This window comes from Sarcophilus harrisii, chromosome 3, assembly GCF_902635505.1.
Source record: "Sarcophilus harrisii chromosome 3, mSarHar1.11, whole genome shotgun sequence".
Lineage (NCBI taxonomy): Eukaryota > Metazoa > Chordata > Mammalia > Dasyuromorphia > Dasyuridae > Sarcophilus > Sarcophilus harrisii.
The window spans coordinates 76,001,976-76,028,455 of record NC_045428.1 but is presented as its reverse complement, the minus strand read 5'-3'; the positions used below and the strand labels follow the sequence as shown (position 1 = coordinate 76,028,455).

General features: G+C 36.7%; 1 protein-coding gene across 4 annotated transcripts in view; it reads right to left on the bottom strand.

Annotated features, from left to right (window-relative positions):
* KLF7 (Kruppel like factor 7) overlaps window positions 1-26,480 on the bottom strand; it is a 98,630-nt gene that overhangs the window by 39,285 nt on the left and 32,865 nt on the right. For 2 of the 4 annotated variants that reach the window (XM_031958204.1, XM_031958206.1), the window contains exon 2: window positions 14,539-15,169. In XM_031958204.1, coding sequence (XP_031814064.1) covers window positions 14,539-15,169 — 631 coding nt within the window. The remainder of the gene's footprint in view (window positions 1-14,538; window positions 15,170-26,480) is intronic. The other 2 variants (XM_031958205.1, XM_031958207.1) reach the window with 2 other exon arrangements.

The window sequence follows — 26,480 nt, the reverse complement described above, 5'->3', positions numbered from 1 at the left end:
GTTCTGATTTTCCTCTTGCATTACTTTATGGTCACAAGATTATTTATCTAGAGCCAGAAGGGACCTTAAAGAACATGAAGGCAAGGAAAAGCACTCAATCTCAATTTCGCCAGGATAACTCACTTTGTTGTATCTTTTATTTGGCTCACACAAATGCCATAAGAAAACTACTGCAGGATGTGTGAAATACTTTGAGTCCTGAAGGAGAAAAATGCTGAATATGGGAAGAATTTTCAATAAACTGTAGGGCCTCCTTATTTCTTATAGAATCAAAGAGAAATTCTCATTGGCTCACAACCTGGCCCCAACCTAACCTTTTGGCCTTCATTTGGTCAATACTCTAGTCAGACTAGATTTCTTATCTCCATCTCTTTGCATTGGTTGTCCCTCATTTTCTCATCTTGACCCCTGAGAAGTCCTGCTCTCCTTTAAGACTCAGCATACATGCTACCTCCTGTTTACACAGTGGCTAATTCCTTCACCTGCAAACTGCCTTGAATCATTTTATATATATATATTTATACACAAAAATACATCTTAACGCCTTTGAGGCCAGAGAATTTTTCAATTTTGACTTTGTATTTTCCATGTCTATGACAGTGTCTGATTTTTTTTTTTTAGCTAAAAAGAAAAAAAATCTTATCCTTACAGAAAGACTCAAGACCATGGATTCAATTTTCCTACTTTTAAGGTGCTAGATGAGGCCAAAACTTAGCACTGAGTAGATAATTAGTATTTCCAAGCTCTTCTTCCCCTTCCATCTTCATTCACCAATCTTAAAAAACAACAATTCCTGACCTATCTGAGGGTCTCTCTCATTTGAGAATAACATATTACATATTTCCAATCTAAAGATAACCAAGAGGTAAATGAAGCATGTGTTTCTCTTGATGTTAAATGGTACTTCTTCAAAGTCCCAAAGAACACACACCCAGAACACACACCCATACCACACACACACACACACACATACACACACACACACTCTCTCTCTCTCTCTCTCTCTCTCTCTCTCTCTCTCTCTCTCTCTCTCTCTCTCTCTCCCTCCCTCCCTCTCTCTCTCTACCTCTCTCTCTCTCTCTACCTCTCTCTCTCCCCTTCCCCCCAGGACTTTATAGATCAAAAGGATGAAAAAAATAAATAAAAGCTGCCCTCCAAGAATAACAATAAAGGAAAGAGGTATGTACAAAGGGTTATTTATAGCAGAGATTTCTAACCATTGCTACTTCTGGCAACAGGAATGCCTATCCTGGGAGCCTGCCTCTGTGTCTAACATAATACACCCAACATTATTAACTTTTACTTTACTAACTCTTACTTTAGCTAACAATCTAGTATCTCTTAAAAGACATTCAAACATGATCACACGGGCCACAGAACAGTTTCTACTGGCTGTGAAATCAAGACACTGGATACCTTTTTTTCCCTATTTCAATAATATATTTACTCTCTCTGGACCATAGATTTTTCATTTGCACAATGAGGAAGATAAACTAACGAATCTCAAGGGAACCATCCAGCTTTACCATTCCATGAATCCATGGACCTTAGAAATTATCTCTAACCCAAATAGAAAGTTGTCATTTTGACAACTGACTGAATTAGGATGACATGGATTCCAATCCCATCTCTGACACTTAGTAGTTATGAGCTCTTGACCAAGTTTTGAAAACTCCTTGAGCCTTAGCTTCTTTATCAGTAAAATGAGAGACTAAAGTCTCCCCCAGCACTATATCTATGATCCCAATTTGATTAAAGGGAAAAGAAAGAAGAATAAGCAACATTTATCAAGTGTGGGAGATATATAAATTTTTTAAAATTTAAAAAACTAAAAAAACAAAAAAAAGCAAAAAAAAACCCCATCACTTCTTCCTTTAACCAATATAGAAACAAGGATATGCTCACTTCTGAGGTTCAATTTCACTGTCTAAATGACAGGAACCATTAGATAATTCATTTTCCTAAATCTTACAGCCAAATTGCTAGAGTTTCATTTCCATGTAGAACTGGAATTGAACGTGGCCCACCCTTTTAAGATGGAGGGCTCTTTGTACTTCCCCCTTTTAATTGTACTTGGGGGAAAAACAGTTACAATAATATTGAGCTTGATCAGTAAAAAGAACTTTTTTACTCACATTATCTACTAAAGCTTTGCAACAGCCTTGTGAATTGGGATCTGCAAATATTATTTTTCTATTTTATAGATGAAGAAAATGAAGCTCTAAACAATCAAATAATAGCTAGAAAGTAACAGAGGTGATTCCAATCTAGTATTCTTTCCACCAAACCATGCTGCCAGAGAGCTGGCCAAATCTTTTTTCTTCAGTTAAAGAACTAAATCCTTGAGACAGAGCTTTTACTACTCATGTTATGATGGGGCTCAAATATGGAAGCAGTGTGTGAGAAAATGGCACTTTCAATGAGAGCTTTCCAGTCACCTTTCCAGGGACTGACTTACTGTCCTTATGTACATTCAACACAATAACCTCAGACTTCTCTATAGAGAACAACTTCCCTCTATTCACCCTCTGAGGGAGCCAAGTTAGGCACAGTTTCTCAGCCTTTTAAAGTGAAACTATTCTAAACCTTCTCTATTTTTCCATTCTTTTAGAGAAACTTCCACTGCTCCATGCTCTACCACTTCTTTAAAATATTGACTACACCTATGGAAAAATGGAAAACCTTATTTAACATAAGATCCTAATTCTTTTTTTCATGGTTTTTCTTTTTCAAAGTAAAATCAATTTCATAGTCATTCCTATTTATGACATCTAACAGAATGTTTAAAACCCACAAATTTTATTATATAATTGTGATAACACATGTTATATATTATATTAATTTTGAATAACACATGCTACCTGGACAGACATTCATCAATCTAAAAAGAACACAGAATATGTGTTCAGCCAATAGAGAAGACAATTTAACCAATAATAAGCTAATTCTTATCAATGATTGTAAGAAACAAGATTTTTCCATTTTCTCCCTCATTATGAGTTAGCAGTCATGTGATACACACAAACATAATCTATTTGTGGTTTCTTTTATTTGTTATCTGTGGTCCTGCACTGACAAAAGGAACAGTTTTTGTTGTTGATTCTAAGAAGGCAACTGGGTATTTTTTGTTTTATTTTGTTTTAAATAAATAAATAGATGGTAATTTCTTAAAGCATTGAGAGTAAATCCTCCTTGCAAGGGCATTAACAATTTTTCTATATATGTTTATTTTGTTAGTATTTGTGTCAAATGTGAACAAAAGGCATAATAACAGATTAACTCCTTAAATAGGTGAGAACCACAATTTATATCTTCAAAATCCTCCTTTCTTTTAGAGTACCTCCATAAGACTAATTAAAGAAGAGAGCAACTTCAGGATTCTAACATGCATTCTAAGCTAGAGGGTTTAACAGTGAGAATGAGTCTAGGGGACGCAGGTGCCAGACACTGTGTAGAATTTGCACTTATGCTCCATTAATCGCCTGCATATCTTCCCTTCTCCTTTCCTTTCCTCCCCCCAACTAAATCCCTCAGGAGACAGGAGAACAGCAGAGCAGCAGGCCCAGACTGGTACCCAGCAGCAACACCAGTAGCAGAAGTAGCCAATTAGCCTCTAGAATACAAAAGAGGAAAAAAAAAATGATGCAGTTACCTAGCAACCAGAAAGAGCAGAAACAGCTGTGGTGTAGCAGGCCCAGGCTGGTACCCAGGCAGTAACAGGATAGCCAATTAGCACACTGTATTTAATGCTGATGTGGTTTCCTAGTAACAAGCTGTAGAAGTCTGTCTGTTGCATTTTCTCCCTCCCTTCTTCACATTTTCCTCAATCATACACAGAATTACTATTTGCCCTAATTACTGTTTCTCTACTGCTTCAAGCTGCCATTATTTTGTCCCCAGAGAGATTGGAAGAACTAAAAAAAAAAAAAAAAAAAAAAGATAAGAAAGAAAAAGAAAAAAAAAGTCTTCTATAATGACAGTATTTAGTTTCAAATTCAGTTTAGTTGTAAGCCTTCAGATACCTTAAAAAAAAAAAAAAAAAGAACTTTACCCCTCCCCAACATACACATAGACAACAGCAAATCATGTGCTGTGTAAATGTCTAAATAGCCTGTGGCATCTTCCTTAAATGTTTGTATTTATATCTGGTCAAGGAAAAGGATATTAAAAACATGTCCTGCCATTTTAAACACATACTATATTTAAATTGAAAGCTCTATGCCTTTGAATTTGTATATAATGATTTTCTGAACCTTCCATCTGAAGTTCTCTACAAAACTACATAATATTTTATTATTTCTATGCAGAAAGGAAACCTAGTTATGTTTTGGTTCTATGTATTTATTTAAACATAAGTACAAGATTCAGCCGTTCAAAAGTTCAATGCGCTGAAAACTCATTGTTTCCTTGGCACAGGTAAAACCTGAGAAGAGTAGACACCAAATTCTGTTATATTCAGTTGCAAAAGGGCTGAGATAACCAGGTTAGATTTCTGTCACTAAAGTAATTAATTCACTGGGGTGGCATTATGTTGGGAGATGTAAAGAGAATGAATACAAAAAACTCATAAATGCATGACTTGGCAACAATTGTGACATAAGGGTAAACAAATTATAAATATTCTAAAATATTCAGCATATTTCTATGGGTAATACTGTGATTTCAGATAGACAAGTGAGTTTGTATTGTATAGTTCATATTTTTGTAGCATTTTACCATTTACAAAGCACTATTTCTACAACTATCCATGAGATTGGGAATACAATCCTTCTCCCTCTGCTTTCCAGTTTTTTTAAAAAGTTAGGGTAAGGGGCAGCTGGGTAGAATAGTGGTTAGAGCACCAGCCCCAAAGTCAGGAGAACTTGAGTTCAAATCTGGCCTCAGACCTAGCTGTGTGACCCTGTGGAAGTCACTTAACCCCAATTACTTCAGCAAAAATTAATTAATTAAAAATAAATTTAAAATAAAAAAAAAATAACTGAGGGTAAGAGTGGTTGGGTGTCTTGATCCACGATTAAGAAATTAAGAAGTGTCATGTGGGATTCAAAGCCAGTTCTTCTGCCTAAACTATTCTTCCTCCTATTCTACATAGGGAGACATTCCCCTTATTCTGCACAGGGAAGCCAACCTGTATAATATTTTTCTGAACAAATTCAATTGCACATTTTATATGATAATCTATGCATTAGACTCCTGGGGTCTGGGGAACAGCTCTCACTTAATATTAGTTTCTATACAGGAACAATCCATTGAGCTTTTGAGTAAAATATCATATGTCTCAAAAGCAACATAGGCTAGATGTTTCAGAGACAAAAGTTAAACAATAACACACATAACTGGGCAAAATTAAACCCTGAAGAAAAACGTCTCTCACAGATGGTAATAGGTCTTTTTGTTTTCCCTTATGGAAAACAGACTGGTATCTATTATTCTCTTTATTTGGTCTAGTAAACAATTGTGGGTTTTATTATTTAGGTATATTTAAGCCTCTAAAAACCATGTTGTTTGTGAAAAAAATATATTAGCATATTCCCCAAAGTCTTAAATTAGTTTTAAGTTACTAAAACTTAAACAATTTGGACTAAGACTTTTCAGATATGCTGTGCTACCATTATTTTAACACTTTCCATATTTTAAATATGTTCTGTAAATTATGAGATTAATCAAGAAAATGTATTCCAATGGAAAGGCTTTATAGAAATATCATTATCAGAACAGAAATGATACAGAAGGCAATGGATGTATTTCAGGACATCAAAAAGGGGTCATTACTATATAAAAGTATAAAAATGTTTGTTAAAATAGTATCAAATGTGTTACAAAGCAAAAAAAAAGTCTTGGAATGTTGAGACTAACGGAGACAAAGAGAGGGGGCTGACCTTTGTTTAGAGAGGAAAAGGGGATGAATGGGTAGAAAAAAAATGAGGGCATAGAAGAGTGGGGGGGAAAGGGATAATAGAATAGGGCATTTATTAAGTGCCTACTATATGTTAGTCACTGTGTTAAATGCTTTACAAATATTTCATTTGATCCTCAATTAGGTCTTGGGGGAGAAAAGAGGAAGGGAGAGATAGGAGACAGAGAGACAGAGACCGAGACAAGAGGGAGAGACACAGAGAGAGAGGGAGACAGAGACAGAGACAGAGAGAGAAAGAGAGAGAGAGAGAGAGAGAGAGAGAGAGAGAGAGAGTGAGAGTGTGTGTGCGCATGCTCCTCTACCCCAAATCACACCTTTCCTGACCTGTTTGCTAATTGTAGAAATTCTCTTAAACCACAACAAATCCTTTTTCATAATCTAATATTGAAATACAAATAATCAGTTAAAGTTACAGTGATACCAACATGTAATATTCAGAAAGTATATGGGGCAGTGGTTCTGCATCATACTAATTTTCCTACTTGGATGAAAGGATAAGGTACAATTAGATGACCTTTAAAGTCTCCTCTAGTTCTAATCTAAAATCCTATAAATGGCCAATACTATGTCCTTTCAGTTTTAATAGAGGGAAAAGACGAGAAGTAGATGAAGAGAAGTTGTGACAGGGGTGAAAAATGGATACAGAAGGAGGAAGCTAGAACTAGGAAGATAAATTTTTTAGATTCAACAACTTTGCCAAGGATTTGGCCTATTTAACTTAGGCTGTGCACATGCCTATAGAAATGGGGAGGTGGAATCAAAGGCACAGACTTTTATAAGAGCTGAGGGAAAAAGGGATCTTAGAGGTCATTTAGTCATGTCTCCTCATTTATACATTTGAAGAAATAAATTCAGTTATTTTGGTTGCTTTTTTAGTTTTGAACACTAGCATTTCAACTGGAATGCTTAATTTATAAAGATTGTTAAAGAGGGCCAACTTTGTCCCCAAAGGTTTCATTAATTGAATTACCTAAGTATTTTTTTTAGACTATACTAAAGATTCTTTGAGGTGTTTCAGAATATTTTACACATATCCTTTTGTATTTATTAACTTTTAAGATGGTGAGTCACATCAAAATTTTAAAGTGACAAAGATTTTCTTTTATCACTTAGGACATATTCAAGCTTCATCTGCTTTAGCCAAATAAAATCATTCTTCTTTTTAATATTATTTCAACTTCAGGAGCTATGGGAGTAATACTGATGTCTACCTGCAATAATTTAGAACCCATTACCCCCTTCTTCTCTTTCCAAACCACAACTCATTTTACTTTCCTGCTATCCTCAGAAAACATCCCAAGCAAAATGTATAGGGTAAGCATTATTATCATCATGATTGCCACACTGCAGTGAATACAGTTTTTGTATAATGTACTATTGTTCTCTTGTTAAAGAATAAGGCTGCCTTCTGATACCATTCTTTGACTTGAAACTCTCTTTTAGAGCATCTCTCTGCTCTATTTCAAATAAAGCCAACCTAATCTTTTTAATCTTTTGTATATGAGGAAGCTTTCGCCCTGCTTTCTATCATTTTTCACTGCCCTTCAGGAACCCCACATCGTTAAGCTAGATCCTATTTTGAGATCAGATTTCAACTTTAATAGCATTATTAAATACCCAGCTTGGACGTATTTGATCTTCTTTACATTAAAATATAAGGTCCTTGAGGACAGGAACTATTCAGTGCTAATTCAGTTTATTATTCAGTGCTATTCAGTTTATTATAATAAAGTCTTGATAGATCTTAATTGGTGATTATTTAATACCCATTAACCATATTATTTTTCCTTTCTCCTCCATCCCTTTCATAACATATATTTATTAACTTTGTGACTACCAATTATGCATCATAAATACCTCTGGAGTGAGTTTACCCTGATGCCAATATCTAGTAGATGTTACAATGCTAAAAAAAAAAAAGTTCTCTTTTGTCTACGTGCACCATTTATGTTAGTCTGTCCATTATCACATGGTTCAGTTTTCTCAACATTCTTGCTAATGAAAAATGACTCTAACTTGAAAAATCATGTCATCTAATTCAGTGGGGCAGTTTAGTCCATATCCTTGCTTCTATGTCTTTAAATAACATATTGAGATTAAATCTTAGAATCTTACTATTAAACTTTTATGGGGCTTTTTTGGATTGACTATTTAACTTTATTCAACTTTTTCTTCTGTAATCAGGTTTTAATGAGTTTCTCTTACCACATGGATAAACTTAATTAATGAACCTCATTAACAGCTCAGCCTTGTGTTAGCATATTAAATGTTCCTTAACATCTTAAATTTATCCATTGTATACACTCAATTGTTCCCTTTCTGTAGTCCAGGAAGTTGAAGTGCCAGATATTCCCCAGACATATCATATTGAAGTATTTCATTTTTCCCCTGGTGATTGATTTTTCTGATACTGAAATAAATCCACCATAACTATAAATAAGGGTATTATCACCCATGGCATCATTTTGAAAGACAAGCATAACATCAGACACCACCCAGTTCTACAGGAGAAATGGAGCATTTCATCACAAGTCCTTCTCCTAGCTGAGGTGCATTCTATTACTCCATCAGGTATTTTCTATCACCAGCTCACACATTTTCATCCATACTGTCTCTGACATCCAACTGCAAAGATTTACAACCATTTATTCTCACTTTCATAGACTGTCTCTTCCTTGATCCATACTTTCCCTTCCTTCTTTCATCTTTTCCTACCTAGAAAAGACCAAACCCACTGAATAAATAAGAAATGAGATGTTCTATAGTCAGGAGAACTGAATTCAAGCTAAACTACCACAAATTTCCCAAATCCTGGATCAAAATTTAACTTCTCTAGCTGGGCCTCAGTTTTCTCAGCTTTGGCTACAGACAATAGTGGTTATTTATTTTTAGGAACAGAATATAGAAGAATGATGTCATTTTTAATGTAAAATTGCTTGGGGATTTTACAGGAAATCCCCTATATAAATTCAAGATAATTCTTAGCAGAAAACCCAAAAGGTAGAGACAGGAAAACAGGATACAACATTTCTGTAATCTCCTTAAATTAATTACTGCTTTTGACAACTGGGGCTTTTTAAGACCTTTCCCAATACTTCTTTTGGAATACAAATAAAGTGGCTACCATTTACTCCTTTTGGCTTTAAACTACAAACTCAAATTCTTAACACTTAGCTAAGAGGAAAAAAATCTACTTAACATTTCTCTCTTTCTAGATTATTAGCATCCCTTTGGTGTTCCACACTGAAGTATGTAGCAAAGAGAATTACCCAAAGATTCTATTTTGATTTCTACATGAGCTCAAGAGCCCTAATCTGTATTAGATACTGTGATCTGATCTGGAACAAGCCTCATTCCTCAAATGGTCTTCTGGACTCCAGGAGATAGAATGTCCCACATTAGCTAGACTGGTAGCCACAGAACTGGTCTATAAAAAGGCAAATGGTTAGTTCTAAGTAAACTCAATTGAAGCAAAGAGGTAAAGATCAATAAAATGATAAAATAATTACCCCTAATAATATGACAAATATACTTCTTATTATCTCAAATGTCTTTCATTTTTATAGAGAACTTGTGGCCTCTGGATTTGTCTTGAAGTGATTAAAGTTAATTTAGGTTTTTTGTTAAGGTATCCTATAAAAAAAGCTTAATTTGGGAAGAGCTTGAAATGATTACTAAGATTAGGTTTTAGAATAATTGGCAGATTTCCATTTTCCATGCTGCTGCTGCATATTGTGGAATGTATAGACATGGCTATAAAAAACTTCAAGCTCTGGCTTCAAAGCCCACCTCTGATGCCTATTACCCATGTGAGCCTGAGCAAATCACAAACTCCATGTACATCACATTTTTCATGTTTAAAATAAGAGTTTAGATTGGATGGCCTCTAAGATTCTTCCTAGTTTTAAATCTATAATCCTATCATCTTTTAAGGCCTGTGACTAAAAAAAATATTTCCTGTTAAAAAAAAATTCCTATTTTATGGTCCAATTGCTATGGTTTCCATGTTCTAAAATGTTTTCCTTCAATACATAAATTCAAATAAAATGCACCCATCTACTGATGAGAGCTTAGGTTTTAGAGATGGGAGATGGAATGAAAGGACCTTCCCAGGATCTCTTGAATTCTAATTAGTCTATTATATATCATATATACATTGCTCCTTAATATGAATTGTCAAATTATGTTTAAACTAATAATATATAAAATACTGATTTTAATAATTTTTTCTTCCTAATTTAATGAAGCTTTTGAGAAAAAGCAAAATTGCATTTCATTTTCAGTGAGGGGAAAACGACATTCTAAAACACCATTTTGAGGTGAGATAGGATACTGGAAATAAGCAAAAATAATTTTAGTGAAACTATAACTAGAAGTAATGCTTGTTTCACACCCCCATAACAAAACTCTAATGAAAGGAGAACAGAAAGAACAGCACAAATGCTAAAAGGAGTGTTCCTAGGATATACAAGCACTAGAGTTTTAAAGGTTGTATCTGCGTACTTCTGCATGCATGTATGTTTTATGTTGGAGACAAGAAAATAAATCATGTCTCCATTTTATGGACTTTATTTTACTGAGAACTTATTATTTTACCTCTACTGTTGCATTTCTGACCTGGCTCCTTCACCTCTTCCCTTACCCATCTTCCATGGGCAACTAGTATAATGCCCATGCCATTAGTTTGGACATCTTCCTACCTTTAAAAATCATTTAGTTTTTTTGTCTGGTCCCTCCAGGACAGAGTTTGAAGGAATCATCCTAGAAGTAGCTCACCACACAGAGACATTCCTGCCAAGGTACTGAACACTGTCTTTATGGAGATGAAAACAAATAACTCTTAAATCTCCAAGGTAAGCAAATCAGCAATATTGGCGATTTACTGGAACCCTTTGTTTGTACAGAGGCCAGGGAAAGCCTCACATGTCTTTATTTATTCCAACTACTTCCTGGTTCTCAAGGCTCAAAGTATTTGCCATACTTTTATGTACTTCTAGCAACCAATCATAAACTTCTTTACCATCCCCCAACCTCTCCTCTTCAGGGATGGCCCTCTCTGCCTATACTTTCAAGGGAGGTAGAGACTGGAATTGTCAATATTGAATTTATGGCAGCTCTGGGTTAGAGTGGCTGGATTAAACCTCCACCCAACCAGAACCCATCTATCCTGCTCAGCTTTTTTAACCTCCTCCAAACATTTGGTCAGCAGCTCTCCCTGTATTTCTCACTTATATCAGCAGATTTTTTTTTTCTCTCTCTCTCCAGAATCCCCCTTGCCATGTACTCTTGTCCCTCTCCCCTCCAAGTTTTACTCTTTTTTCCCCTTCTATGTTTGGATTTAATTTAATTCCATCGTTCACACTTCCTCCATTATTCTTGGTTCATCTACACCACATAAATTACCACCTTTTTTTCAGTTCCCCCTGTGCCCCATTCACACCAAATCCAAATAAATACTTTGCATTCCCATCCATTTAGTCTGAATTAATTCTCTCTCTTTCTCTCAGACACCTATCTTTCCTTCTAAAGATTTTTTTCCCCCTGAGGAAGTTTTCACAGGCAACCTGTTTCTCCAGGACACAAGGTGATAACTTTCTCTTTTCTTCAGAGGATAAAGCCATCAATATCACTGAGGACCACAAACAACTTCAGAGGACCATTAATATATATCAAATACATATCAAGTAGTGATCACTCTATCATTTATTTTCATTGGCCAGTCCAGCTTGTGCCACCTTCTCCCACTCAGTTTTTATTTTTCAGAGGACAAATTGTGGGAAGTGTTTGGGTGGGGAGAGAGAACAACTTCATTTGAGCAGACAGGATTTTACCTGGGTGTGGGCAATCCTGCCATCTTGTTTTATATGTACTCTGGGTTCCAAGAAGCATTTCTAGCCTCAGTAAATATCTATAATTCTTAGTTTACACTAGACTGAATTGCCATTATAGGAAAAACGTCCTTACTTCAGTCTCCTACTGTGGGATGTGGCTCCTGATCCAAAGTATCAAGATAGGTAAGTAAATTCTGAACCTCTGGAGTATGTGTTTGTTTGTTTAAGATCACTGATGGGTGAGAAAAGGATCTTTAAAAAAGTTAAGATCTTTTAACTTTCCAAAGTTTTCTTGAAGACATGACCTGACAGGACTGGTATTCAGAACAACTGGATTTTACTGGAGCTAGGTCCATAATCGCAGATTCTGCTCATATATGGGAAGTGCCCTATATACCCTTTTCCAACTTACTCCTCCAACTTTCTGCCTTCTTCAAATCATTGAAGAAGAAGCAAGATGAGATAGCTTAAGAACCCAAGTTAGCTAAAAATTCCATGTTTTAAAAATCATTGACTCTAAAGTCTAAAAAAATTAAACCCACTTTTAAGGATAAACGTGCTATAAGAACAAGAGATATCTCAGAACAGCAAGAGATTAAGAATCAACAGAGATAGGTTTGGTTTAAACAGAAACAAGGTCAGACCCTGAGATCTAGTGACTAAAACAACCACTCAATTGCAATATATGAAGGTCACTATTCAGATGAGCCTACGGCATTATAAAAGTATGCCTCACGAGAAGATTTACACCAACCGTGAGCCATATGGGAAATTAAGATTTTGACTTAGAGGGGCATATGTCTTAGTCCTTTGCTGGCAAAGGAACAATATCAGATGTGGCTCATCCCAATTTCCAGCTTCCTGTGATAAAGATTTAGAGGTCAAACATTATGGATGTATCTTGCTTGTATTGTGCCCTATCTTATTCTTTAGAACTTATTTAAAATTGGCCATATTCTTTCCTTCCTAAAAGCTCTGAAAGGGACTAATTTCAAATAAAAGATCAATGTCATTTGCTTGGGAAAGGTTCTGTAAGTCCCAGAGCCACTTCCTTGAGATTATGTCCATGAACCACTAAATTCTCTCAAGAAAACTTACCAACACTCATTGACTTCAACTTCCTCTGAGTTGGCCACCCAATTTTGCCATAGAGTTTATCTTATTCCTAACCCTCATATTGTCTCAATTGTGACTATCTCAATCACAAAGACTACAAAAGATTGTCTAAAGCACTCATCACTATATCATCACCACCAGTACTGATTACAAGAGCCATGAAAATACACCCAATAGAAGATTTCAACATTTTCTTTACAGGAATAAATGCACTCTGATTCTGGGTAGACCTCCCTAAATTAGTTTAACTCCGTGATGCTGTTTGGCTTAAAAAACTGATCTGGCTTCAAGTCTTCTATATCAAGGAGGTCTTAAAGAAGCATACAGTTCCCTCTATACCACACACATTGCAATGCAGGCACATGCTAGCAATTTTCTAGTAACAAGCTCATTATAAAGCTATCTTGCCATCTCCCAGAAAAGCAAGAACCAGAGAACAATGCAAAAGAGGAAATGCCAATTAATTACTGAATGATCACATCAAATGAACTCTGAAACTCCCCTGCTGTTGGTGAGTGATAAAAATCAGAATTGCTGGAGGAACTAGGGCTAGTAAAACCTTAGGTCTCTTTTAACAGTGAATTCATGGAAAGATGCCCCCTACAAAAAAACAACAAAATATAAACAAAATAAAACCAAACCAAACACAATATCCAAAGTTCTATAATCACATACACACGAATTAATGACAAAAGCCTAAATACACAAAGAGAGTACAAGAATAATGGCAGGCAGATGCCTACAGTGGCCTACATAAATAGATTACTGCTACTTTCTTCTGTGGAAAGGGTAGATTACCTAAATCCCACCACAAAGAATTAACTTCACCAAATTTATAAAGGTACTTCACTGTCAATGAACAGCAACCCCCTAAATGATCTCAGAGACCATCTAGTGGTCCAACCTATATCCAAAAGATATTCCTTTTACAATCTTTGGGGGGAAAAGTCATTTAGTTATCTCTAGGGAAGGTATGTTCAATACCTTTGGTGGCAGCACAGTTATACTTTAGGAAAACCCTAATTTTAGGAAATGCTTCCTAATATCAAGCCTCATCCTACAACCATTTTACAATCTTGAAAAAAAATCACTCAGGTATCTCTAGGGAAGGGATATTTACCAAATTTATAAAGGTACTCCACAGTCAGTGGACAGCAACCCCCTCAATCACCTAAGAGACCTTCTAGTGGTCCAACCTACATTCAAAAGACATCCCTTTTACAATGTTGAAAAAAAAAAATCACTCAGGTATCTCTAGGGAAGGGATATTCACCAAATTTATAAAGATACTCCATAGTCAGTAAATAGTAACCCCCTAAATGACCTCAAAGACCTTCTAGTGGTCCAACCTATATCCAAAAGATATCCCTTCTACAATCTTAAAAAAAAGTCACCCGGGTATCTCTTGGGAAGAATAATTAGTACCTCTACATACTTTAGGACAGCCCTAATGCTTCCTAATACCAAGCCTAATGTCACCTCTAGAACATATGACATTTTGAAATCTGATACCAAAAAACCAGCTGTTCCTTTCCCTCACCTCCCACCTCCCACTGCCATATCCTCAGAAGTAGCCTATAGAGTAAAACAAGCTTCAGAGGAGTAGTGGGTCCCTTCCCCTGTGGGCTAAAGGGGGAAAAAGGAGAGAAAACACATGTGTCCTACTTGTACCACTACCTGTGTGAGTCCTCTGGTGGGCCTTTAAGTGGGAGCTTTTTGTATAAACCTTCCGGCACCCGTTAAACTGACAACGGTGAACCCTCTTCTTGTTTTCTGGGGAGGCGTCAGCCCCCATTCCTCCTTGTTCACTGTCACTTTGTCCACTCTTTACGGCCCCAGCAGATGCCACTGCGGCTGCGGCCGCTACCCCTCCCATCTTTACTGAGCTAAGCGAGGCCTTCTTGGCCACCAGTTTCAAAGTCACCGTGCCATCTACAGCTGAGAGAGTCTGTGAAGTTTTGACCAAATGGCGGCTGAGCTCAGGGGAGGAAGGAGGCGTTAATGAAGTCACTGCATTGAGCTGGGCCTGGTTGACTGCTGTGTAGCTGTCTAAGGAGGAACTCGGAGGCTGCAGGCTGAGGCAGGTCTCAGATAGCAGCTTGTCCCGGGAGAGCAGGATGTCCACTGCAGAGCTTTTCTCACACGTGGACGCTTCCATGGGGAGCAAGAGGGGATCCAAGCGCCGGAAGCTTTCCTCAATGCTCGGGTGGGGAGTGGCATGAAGGAAGCAGTCCAAATCCTCACCAAAAGTTTCTGAAATCCTCCTGGGCTCTGTCTGCAAGTAGCGTTCCAATTCGAGGCATGTCTGCAAAGAAGGGAAAGAAACAGCCATCAGAAGCCAAGAACACCAGGAGCAGGAGGTGAAGGAAGAAATTACAAGAAGGCATTCCATGGTGGTGCAGTGGATAGAGCATTAGCCCTGAAGTCAGGAGGACCTGAGTTCAAATCTGGCCGCCTCAGACACTTAACTCTTCCTAGCTGGGTGACTCTGGGTAAGTCACTTAACCCCAATTGCCTCAGGGGGAAAAAAAAAGAATCACCAAACCAGTACTTTGAAGCTAGAAGAAAGATCAGAGATCAGTTGATCTAAAAGCTTCATTTCACAGCTAACAATTTCACATATCTATAGTACTGTATAGGATGTTTGGAATTCAGAGACCTTAGGGATAATCTAATTCCACCTAGCCCATTTTACAGATGAAATAACTGTTCAAGTTTAAACCAGTTGTTAGAGGTGATTCCCATGTGAACAAGAAGTAGGGAAATCAAATTATAAACCCATCCTAGTAAGGGTAAACCTTCCTCTTGTCTAATATTCTCCTTTAAAATAACTATTAAGCAGGCAATAAAAATAAAAACCAAGTTTCTCTGCTCTCTCCCAAACATTGTCATATTTCTACCAATATTCTCCAATTGAAACACAGTATCTCTGGTAAACAAGAACCAAATCATTTTTATAAGCACCTCTTGCAGATAGTATGATAAGGAAAGCACTGCTACTTCTGGAAGTATTGTTTCCAAAAACAATTGCAACATGCTTTGCAACAGCCTTATATGTAAATCCTGTTACAATTGTTTAGAGTCCCTGACCACATTATAAAGTAGCTTCATATACAATTAAGTCATCTGGTAAAGATGTATCTCAATAAAACCCAAAGCTCCATTTCTTACATGACTCAATAGTATAGAAAAGAAAAAATCCAAAATGTTTCATCACATCTGAAATTCTTGAGCCATTATTAAGCACAAATCTTTGGAACAGCATGAAGGCTAGCTCTTCTAGTGAGGAATACCTAGGTGCAAATCTTGCTTTTGACACATATTAGCTATATGATATGGGCAAAATGCTAGGAGCAATCATATAAGCTATCAGTTATCAGAGATGAAAGGAGTTTTTACCCTAGAAAGAAAATGAAAATTTTCCAAATAGAAAAAGTTCTGGATTTGGAATCAATTGGTCCTAAGTTTAAATATGAGTTTTATATAGCTTCCTATCTATATGGTCCTGGACAAATCACAACCTTCCTGGCACTCAATTTCTTTATCTGTAAAATGAGAAGGCTGAGCTATACAACTTCTAAGGTCCCTTCCAGCCCTTTAACTGTCAGCAATAATTCAGAGCCTTCATGTCAATCTGCTCACACTTGACCAAATGTAGAACAATCACAGTCAGATATTTATAACAAAAAAATTGGGGGGAGAAGGAAGGAGACTACCACTGTATTTCCATATTACTGTTTTCAAACCTATTTTTTTTTTAAATCAGATGTTCTGTCTTTAGGCTTTTATTCTCAATCATTTATCTAATCTGTAATGTACCTGTCAACAAGTTAAATATGTCTCTATTTTTGTGGCATTTACAAAGACAGAACAAAAGGGGGAAATCAGTCTTCTGGTAGAACTCTGCATTATTAGATAAAGAGACCAGATTTGAGCTTTGAGGTGCCTTTGGGCATCACCGTTACTTAAAAAAAGAGATTATGCATAAATAAGTGATTCCAACATTCATTCAACACTAGCAGAGTGCACAACACTCTTCCAATATGACTATTAACACTGGAATTAATAATATCACCTTCAGGCACTTGGAAGGGAGAAGAAATTTAGGGAGAAGGAAAAAAAGAGATCACTCATCCTTCTCTTTAAAGGGCTTGGGATCCAAAACTTTACAAATGTACAGGGGACAAGTTTAAGCAGTGAGAATTGAACAGAGAAAATTTTCCTGGTGACAAAATAGCATTTATTCTGCTTTGGGGTTGTTGTTTTTAATCTGATCCTTAAATGTATCTATCTACCTCGATGAGTCACCATCAGTGAAAGTTAAACACCCTCTTGGTTTCTAAGAACTGTCTTCTTTTAACTTTTCCTCCTCGTTCTGTCTGGAATATTATACCAGAAAATTCTACCTATGCACACTGCCAAAATAGTCCTGCTTATTTTTTCCAGTAGTCACATACCTAATACTACCGTTCTATTACAAAAACCTTTTTTTGGTTGGTCTGACCATCTTAATTTAAAACATAATGGGTAACTCCTTTGTCCTCTACCATCTTGATCATACCAAGGCTATGCATGTCAAAGGGCCTCTAAATTACTTGCTATTGAGGACCATATGCTGATTGGATCAAGCCCAATATTCCCTAATGACCTCAACAGTACGAGCATTGCTGATGTCAACCTACATTTCTGTAAGTGCAAGAGCTCTGTTGGGAATTATACAACTCATCCCTTCCATCCTCAGCTTAAATCAAAAAAGCATATTTCCTCAGCTTTCCTATTCCAAGCAAGAGGTAACTTCTGTCTTTGAAAAGGGGAATAAAATGAAACAAAGCAAAACAAAATAATTGCCACTCTATCCCACCATCCAAGTTTGTGTACTATAAACACCAAAAAGCTTCAGTTTAAATCTGTATCTATTTCACTATAAATTATAATTATTTTATGCTTAAATTTTCTTCACCAAATTCCCCAAACATCTTTATTGTTATCCCTCAAGCTTCCTTTCATTTTCTATGTTTTCCTTTACTTCTTCATTTCTCTTTCCTTTCTCTCATACCATCTACCTGAAAAATAGTCTGTTAGAAATCAGTTAATCCTCCCTTCATTCATAATACAAGTTGAAACTAACTTCTCTCAGAAAGCCTTCCAAAGGTCATGGGTGACAATACAATGCACTGATATTTCCAAAACACATTTTCAAAATCAACATTAAACATTTCTGCTATTTAGTACCTCAAGAGTATAATCTCTTTAAAATTTATCCATAATTTTAAAAAATTGTTCTAGATCAGATGTTCAATCAATGTTGACTGAACAAACATTTATTTGCAAAAGATTTCATGGAGGAAGTACCTCATGATCTAGATCTTAAAGGATGAGTAGCATTCAAAGATGTAGGGAAGAGAGGGGAGGAAGTTTCCAAACAAAGGTGAAGTAATGACTCCCTAAAATAAAGGTGAAGATACAAAGGTTGGAAGTTCTTCAATGCCTGGTTAAAGAATTTCAAATTTATGTATCAGGAAATAAGGAGTTATTAATGCCTTGGGAATCATTAGAATGACACAATTATGATTAATCTAAAGGAAGCATAAAGGAAAAAGAAACTGAAGAAGGGAGAAATTGTTTAGGAGTTGAAATGAAAGCCTAAAATAAGATGAAGGCAGTGGAAATGGAAAGGAAGAAATATACTTGACTCTTATTTTGGAAGTAAACTTGATAGTACTTGACAACCAATTGTATACTATGGATGGGGGACAAAAAGGGAGGAAATGACATGGGTTTCAAAGGAAATAGGTTTTAAGTATAGGTAGCTACTTGGATGATGGTGCCATTAACAGAAAGAAGGGGGAAGAAGAGTCGATTTTGGAAATATAATTGATAGTAACTGAGAAATGATTAGATGCTGGGGGTAAGGGACAAGAAGGTTTAAAAAAAAAAGACTCGTTTCAAAGGAAATAGACTTTGGAGTGAGTTAGAATTTAAATGTTAAATTAACAGTTTTTTTTTTTAATCTTTTGCAATTCTAGTCAAACAAAGAAGAGATAGATATCTTAGACAAGAACAAGATGAGTTCTAAAATGTATTGGAAGTAGGATAAGGAAGCATTAGCTTAGCAATCCCTAGAGTTCCAAAAAGTATGGGGGGCACTGAAAAGAGAGGGAGCTTAAGAACAGTTCCCTATGTTAGGGAAAGAAATCCCCTATGTTAAATGAAACATAAATGTGATATTGCCTCAAATTAAATATTGACATCACAGAGCTAAGAAGCAAAGCTAAGCTTTTTGTAATGGAAAATAACTAAATCACCCTATGTTACCTCAAACTAGGCATGTGTGAAAGTCGATAAACAGAGATGATTGTAAAAATTTTCAGCATGAGTATATATTTATACTTCAGATATTGGAGAGTGCCACAAACTGAGGATTGATTTAATATTTTGTTGATTCTTTAGATTTCAGAAAGTGATAGATAAAATGTTAATAATGAAGATTAAATTTAAAAGTGTATCTTGCATACATTGTTTTTCCTGAAGAGCTGGTTGTTAAACATTTATAACTTATCCCTGTTTCTAACTTTCCTGCCTCTCCTCATTTGGTTAGTGTAGTACTTGAAATACAGAAATTTTCAAACTATTCAACGTCCTATTTGATGTAAAAATAGCCTGCAACCTGTGTCCACACTAAGAAACATGGTATATTTACCTCTGTGCTTTTCAATAGAGACACACAAGGTGGATTCAAAGCTATTGTTCCAATGTTGAATCAGGTTCATTAGACCTACCCATTAAATCAACAGTCATTCAATCAATAGTTGAACAATTTCTATTCTGTTGAACTAAGGAAGTGCCTTACCTGAAATATGCCCAAGTGGGATGCTCATAAATAAAAATCAAAAGAATTGAATCTTACTATTGAATTTCACTGAAGTAATCCAGAGTTAATATAGCAATAGATCCATCTAACCAGTGTCTGCAATTTGTAATCAATCAGCAGTTATCTAGCAGCCCATTGGTGGAGTTCCCCCAGGTATTCCCACTTCCACATATTCCTAGATAAGAAGTATGATCCCAAACCCTAGGACTGCAAAGGTATCATTTGGGGGCAGTTCTAGGGAAATGGAAGGGTATGGAATATAAGGGGACTGATGATATGGTCTCTTAGTGATTCTTGGTCACTTAGATATCCTATCCCTCTTCTCAGATCTGGAACATGATTGACTTAAAAACACATTCAGCAAAGATGAATAAGGCATGAGCTGTGGTTCCTAGGCTGAATGTTAGCCCAGATAATTGCACTTTGCCTGAGTAAACAGCACCTGAAGATTTGATCTCCCAAGGGATCCCCTTTTCTGTCCTTTATTACTAACAGTTCTGCCCTGAGTGGTTAACCATGGTGCCACAACCCCAAGTGAGTCTGAAATACAGAAACAGAGGGACTAATCCCTGGTTTGCCCATACCCTTTCTCCTGGGGTTGTTATCATGAATAATATACTTTTTTGTGCTTTGAGATCCTCAAGGGCATCCTAAAATGGAAAGTTGAAATTAACATGAAGAACCAAATGTCAACCCTCCAGAACTTTGGGGTTGCTATTTACTAAAATCTCAGGCATACTTTTTTTGGTTTCTCTAGCTCCTATTTGCCAATTTTTCTGTCTGCTTATTTTAAACCATGGGTTAACCTTTTTTTTTTTTTTTTTTTTTGTCATGAACCCCTCTTCTTGAATAACTGAAATGCTAAATTAACGACAAGAGGTTAATGAAAATAAATATATAATTATTTTCTCTTTCAACTTCATGGAATCATTGCATTTATCAATATGCTCCTCACTTGACATACTTATTACAATCCATCTGATTTTTGCCTTTTAGATCCTCCTTGAATTTCTCAAGAAATCTAAATTGATGAGATCCTAAAAGCCTACTTCACACACCTCCCTTCCTTTGTACTCTGGTATTTGTGGTTATCAGAATTGGAGCTGAGGTGGGAAGAACAGTCAATACTTTTTGAAGTCTGCTGCCATTTTCCTCCAAAGAGGAAATTTTAAAATACCCATAGACACCAAGGTCTTCTGTCACAGAACTATAGAGTAGCTTAGATACCTAGACCTTGAATCCCAGAGATGTTTAAAACTAGATATTTAATTGAGGGAAAATGTCAACTAACCATTTGTCTCAGGTCAAGGATTTTAAAATGGCGTTAGGGGACAAGTGGTCTTAATACTGGCCTACCTCATCTTATATATGCATATATATTGTGTGTATATACTTGTATGTGTATATGTATATATGTATACATATACATATATTCCCATGTATAATATATATCCATATATTATTTATGTGTGTTTATATTTTTCATACACACACACACACACATATATATATATATATACAAATACATACACATATATATTCAGAGAGAGAGAGAGATTGATCCATATGTATCATATATCCACATATTGTGGGTATAAATTAGTTATAATAAGCTATTCGAAAGTTAGGAATCATTTTCTTAGATGTTTTAAAAACCAATAGCTAAACAACTTTTCTTTTGACTTTCATTACTAGAAGGTACTTGAGTGGAAGGTCAGAAGCAAATGAAATTCCTTTAGGAAACATGGATAAGCAAGTAATATCTTAGTGAGGTGTTCTTCTTACTGCATTTTTTAAGCAATCAGGTGGGAGGAAACACACAAAGCCATCTATAGTACACCCCAGAGGTACAATAGCATTACACATTACTGTCAGAATTGCTGAACTCCACAGAATAACCACAGTATTGTAACCAATGTAAGACTGCATTTCTTCAGATAGCTTCTCACATCAACTAGTTGCTTGAACTGAAATTGAATTTACATTTTCCCTTTAGTGATTTGCAAAATCTGAGAAACAATGTTGTGAACATTAATTTAGTCCAATGTAAACATGAAAATGCTGAAATCTATCAAAGCTGTTCCAGAGTTTTCTTTTCCCAGAACTGTTTTCAAAACTGTTCCTGTGGGTTTTGTTCCCTTTCCTTGGGTTGGGAGAAGGGGAGAGCAGGGTAAAAAGGGAAACTATTTATTGAAAATATTTTTCTATCCTGGTACAAATCAGTTTCTTTTTTTTATTTCAATAGTATTTTATTTTTCCATTTACATGTAAAGATAGTTTTCAACTTAATTTTTTTTTAAAGATTTTGATTTCCAATTTTTTCTCTCTCCCTCCTTTACCTCCCCCAAACTGCAAGCAATTTGATACAGGTTATACATGTACAATCAACAAATCAAGTTTTAAATAACGATCCCATTTCATCCTCCAAGATTTCATAGCATCTTAAAGCCTGGAGCTCATCTAATTTAATCCTTTTACTTTTAGACATGTGAAGCTTAGGTTCTAGAAAGAGAATACTGACCAAGGTCATACCTCAAACATCCAGCTAAGACTACAACCTGACAATATGTCTTTAGTTGCCACTATGAAGCAAAGAGCCTCCTTGAATGGCATAGGGTCCTGCCGAAAACAGGAAGCAGCAGTTTTAAAGGTTTAGATCAAGCCTGAATTGGTATTTTAATTTTCTTTGCACTTCAACATATATTCAGGTGGTTCGAAGGGGTAGACGTTTCTTTCTCTATTCCCCAAAGTCACTTTGAAATTAACCCATGTTCCCCTTTTGTGGGATCACAGATTTGGAGCTGGGAAAAAAAAAAAAAAACTTAGAAAGCTATGGATCAACCCCCACGCCCATCACTTTACAGATAAGGCAACCGAGATACAGAGCAATTAATATGTGCCCAGCATGAGATCCTGAAATAGGATTTATGCCCAACCTTCTCAACAGTCACTACTCCAATCTGCTTCTTGCTTCTCTGCATTTCAGAAATATACATTAAAAGAACTGGCACATTGGCTAGATGTTCTTTGCAGGATTTAGGGGAAAAAATGAATAAGACTTTTCCTAGGAAAAAAAGTACATATGTTTTAACTTTATTGGTACAATGAATCCCATGTCAGTAAGACTAGATCCATTGAAGGATCACAGATTCTTAGTAAACAGAAATATGAGGAGGGATGAACTCACATCAATAAACCCACAGATTCATCAATGTGTGTAATAGGAAAAAGTCTACTTGGGAGAAAAGGAGATAGCCCATTGTCCTACACAACTGTTATCTCATCTGGTTCACTGTTCTTTTGGCTGTGGTTTTTTAGGTGATGAACAAGAAAGGGTTCTCAAATTCTTCCTCATTCCTACCAGTCTACAAATCACAAACAGCAATAGTCTCTCACTGTTATTTAGGATTAGGGAGAAAAAAAAGAGAAAAAAAAGATTCCAGGTGCTGGATAGCTTAACTAATTCCAGAATTCAAATCATGAAAAACTCTCACTGGTATATATGATTGTAGATTATACTATTTCTGTATTGTATAAACAGAAAAAAGATTGGATAATATCCTAACCCAGAACCAACCCCATTCTCTACTTAGTATGAAATTTAGGACCACTGGAGCACAGAACCATCTGTTACCATTTGGACAAAGAAGGGGTCTGACAATTCTCTCCATCTTTTAACTTTCCTTTATATTTGATGAGACAAATACAGTATAAATATTTTATTTTAATGCAAGAATTCATCCTAAGAAGAATGGGGGGGAGGGGAGGGGGGAGAGGAGGGAATGACAGTGAGAAAATAAACTTAATCCTAGATCTGGACTGGAGGGAGACAGAAAGAAGGCAGACAAAATGTGGAAGGCAGAGAAAGTCCCAGAGGATGAACCCATTCAGCCTAGTGACAGAGCCAATTGGTTCCGGCTCCAGAAAGAGAGGACTCTATCTTTTCTCTTCACTCTGGCCTAAAGACTTCTGAAGAGCCGATCACTTTAAGGAAGGAAGACTACCCAAGAACAACAATGGCCCTGACCAGTTTTTTGTATGTAGTAGTTTTTTTTTTCTTTTTCCCCAGCTTCCCCATTAATTTTCCATAAAGAGCAGTTTTCTCGATGAGCCCTTGTCAGGCGAGGCCTGATGCTTCAGAAACCTGTAATTATTCTTGGTTCCCCACCCCCCACAGCCTCTGCACCTGTGTCAGTTCAAGACACCAGCTGGCCACATCTTGCCTCCTGCCTCTTGGAGGTGGGGGTGGGGAAGGCAGCCCTAGTTGAATTTTCCAACCAGCAAAGCCCACCACCCTCTCCCAAAATGGAAATCTGTATTTGACAACAAAAATAAAACACATGGGCACACTCCTCACCAATCTCCTCCCATCCCCCACTATGCCTTGCCAAAGGAAATAAACAAACATTAATGGCCTTTAAAATCTCCATTCAAATCAACTATGTTAAAAACAAACAATAACAAAAAAAAAAAAAACAAAAAACAAAAAACATTTAAAATGGTGAAAGCTGACAAGGGGTTTTTAGTACTCTTCTTACTACCCTTACCCCTTTTCCCCCATCCCTGCCTGCTGCTAACTTTTCAAGAAGCTGAGACTCTTTCCTTCACACACATACACACAGAGCTCCCCTCAACCCAACTCCCCAAATCCCTTTGCACTTAACTACTTAGACAAGGGGGAACATGCCGAACACATTACATCACCTCCCCTTTCCTCTTCCAAATCACTAGTAGGGGCTGACTCAGGCTGTTGGTATTTTTTAAATAAGCCAGTTTCATTCACTCCCTCCCAAGATATTGTTATTCCCTTTTTGGTTGGGTTAATTAAGTACACATTCTCCACCTCCTCCTAACTTCCCTCCTTCTCCCACTCCCATTTCCCCCCAAAAATTACACATACAATTTCATCCTCACTAAAAACACACTTGTACATACACACAAAAATTAGATTTCCCAGGAATAACACGTTCCAGTCCCAAGAGGCCTTTCAGGGCAGAGGCAATTTAATGGGTAGTGATGTTCTCAGTGAGGCTTTGGAAACCGTGATCCCTACCTATGTTCTTGGTGAGATGTCCAGGATAAAATGATAGAAAGGGGGCACAGAGTCAGGGGGTGTCTATAGGATCAACTGAGCTCAAGACACCAAAAAGTAGCCAGTGAGTCACCAGTGATTATGCTCCTTTATGGAACAGACCTGATTTGTGTAGCTTAGAATCATCACTCTCACATGCACCCACAAAAGCTCATTTAAGTGGGCCCAAACAGACATATACTCAGCACTGGGCTGCTAGCCTCAGCTGCTGCTGCTGTTGTTTATCCTTCATTCTTGAAGAGGACTAAGATATCAGGAAGGCAACGCCATGACTTGCAAGCTTCTGCTAAAGTAACTATCTTGTCCCTTCCCTATCCAGAATAGCCAATACTACCACAGACTCTCATAGCAAAAATAAATCTATAAACATTAATAAGCACCTACTATGTACCAGGCATCGGGCTGAGCACCTAAAATGCTTCCAGTAAGTGGGAATCGATTTAAATTATTGACAGAATCTATTACTAGAAGAAAAAACACTAGCTTGGGAATTCTGGGAACTAGCTTTGCAACTTTGGGCAAAGCTAGCTTTATCTGCCTAACTCTCAGTTTCCACCTTTTTTAAATAGGGGAACTGGGCCAGAAGATCTCTAAGGTCCCTTCCAGCCCCAGGAGTCTGCAAGCCTTTTAGTTAAGAGGAATGTTCTTCCTGTGAATTCACAATTTCAGAATTTCACATGGCAATTACTAACAAAGGATCACTTTTTTTTCTTTGTGATTTCATCATCTTAGGGAGCTCCTAGTAATTCCCTTTACCAATTTTCTGGCCAGCTCCTTCTCTGCAATTTAAAATCTTGAAAAGTTTCTGGGGCACAGAGAGGTCATATGACTTCTCTGGAGTTCCCCAGTCGGCAGTATGTCAAAGATGACATGAACATGGTATCTTTTTGCTATATCTGCTGTGCTATACTGTGCAAAGGAGCAAAAATGTTTTGGGGTTTTTTTGGTTTTTAAAGGTTAATATTTTTAAACAAATCAAACATCTTTCCATTATCCAAGGATGTGGTAAGTATTAACAAAGGAAAAAGAAAGATGAAAGGGGAGAGATGAAGAGGGGAGAAAGAGAAGGGGAAAAAAGGGAGAAGGGGAGAAGAAAGGAAAGAAAGAAAAGAAAGAAGGAAAGGGGGAAGTGAGAGGAAAATAGAAAGGAAAGGGAAGAGGGAAGGGGAGGAAAAAGGAAGCAAAGAGAATGTAAGAAAACAAGATCTCCAGTGTCTAGCACAGTACCTGATATAGGTAATTAATAAACATTTGTTGATTAGTTGTTATAAATTAGTCAAAGGATGGATAGATGCCGATAGCTGGGTGGTACAGTGGATAGAGTACTGGGCCTAAGGTCAGGAAAACTCAAATCTGGCTTCAGACACTTTCTATCTGTATGACTTTGGGCAAGTTACTTTACCTTTTTGCCTCATTTTTCCTCATCTATAAAATGAGCTGTAGAAGAAAACAGTAAATCACTCCAACATTTTTGTAAAGATATCCCCTCCCCCCCCCAAAAAATACAGTCACAAAAAATCAGAGAGAATTGAAATGACCGAACAACAATTGTAGGGATAACTAATTGGTACAGTGAATAGAGCTCAGGAGGACAACTTTAAATTTGGCCTCAGACACTTAATACTTCCTATCTTCATGACCCTTGGCAAGTCA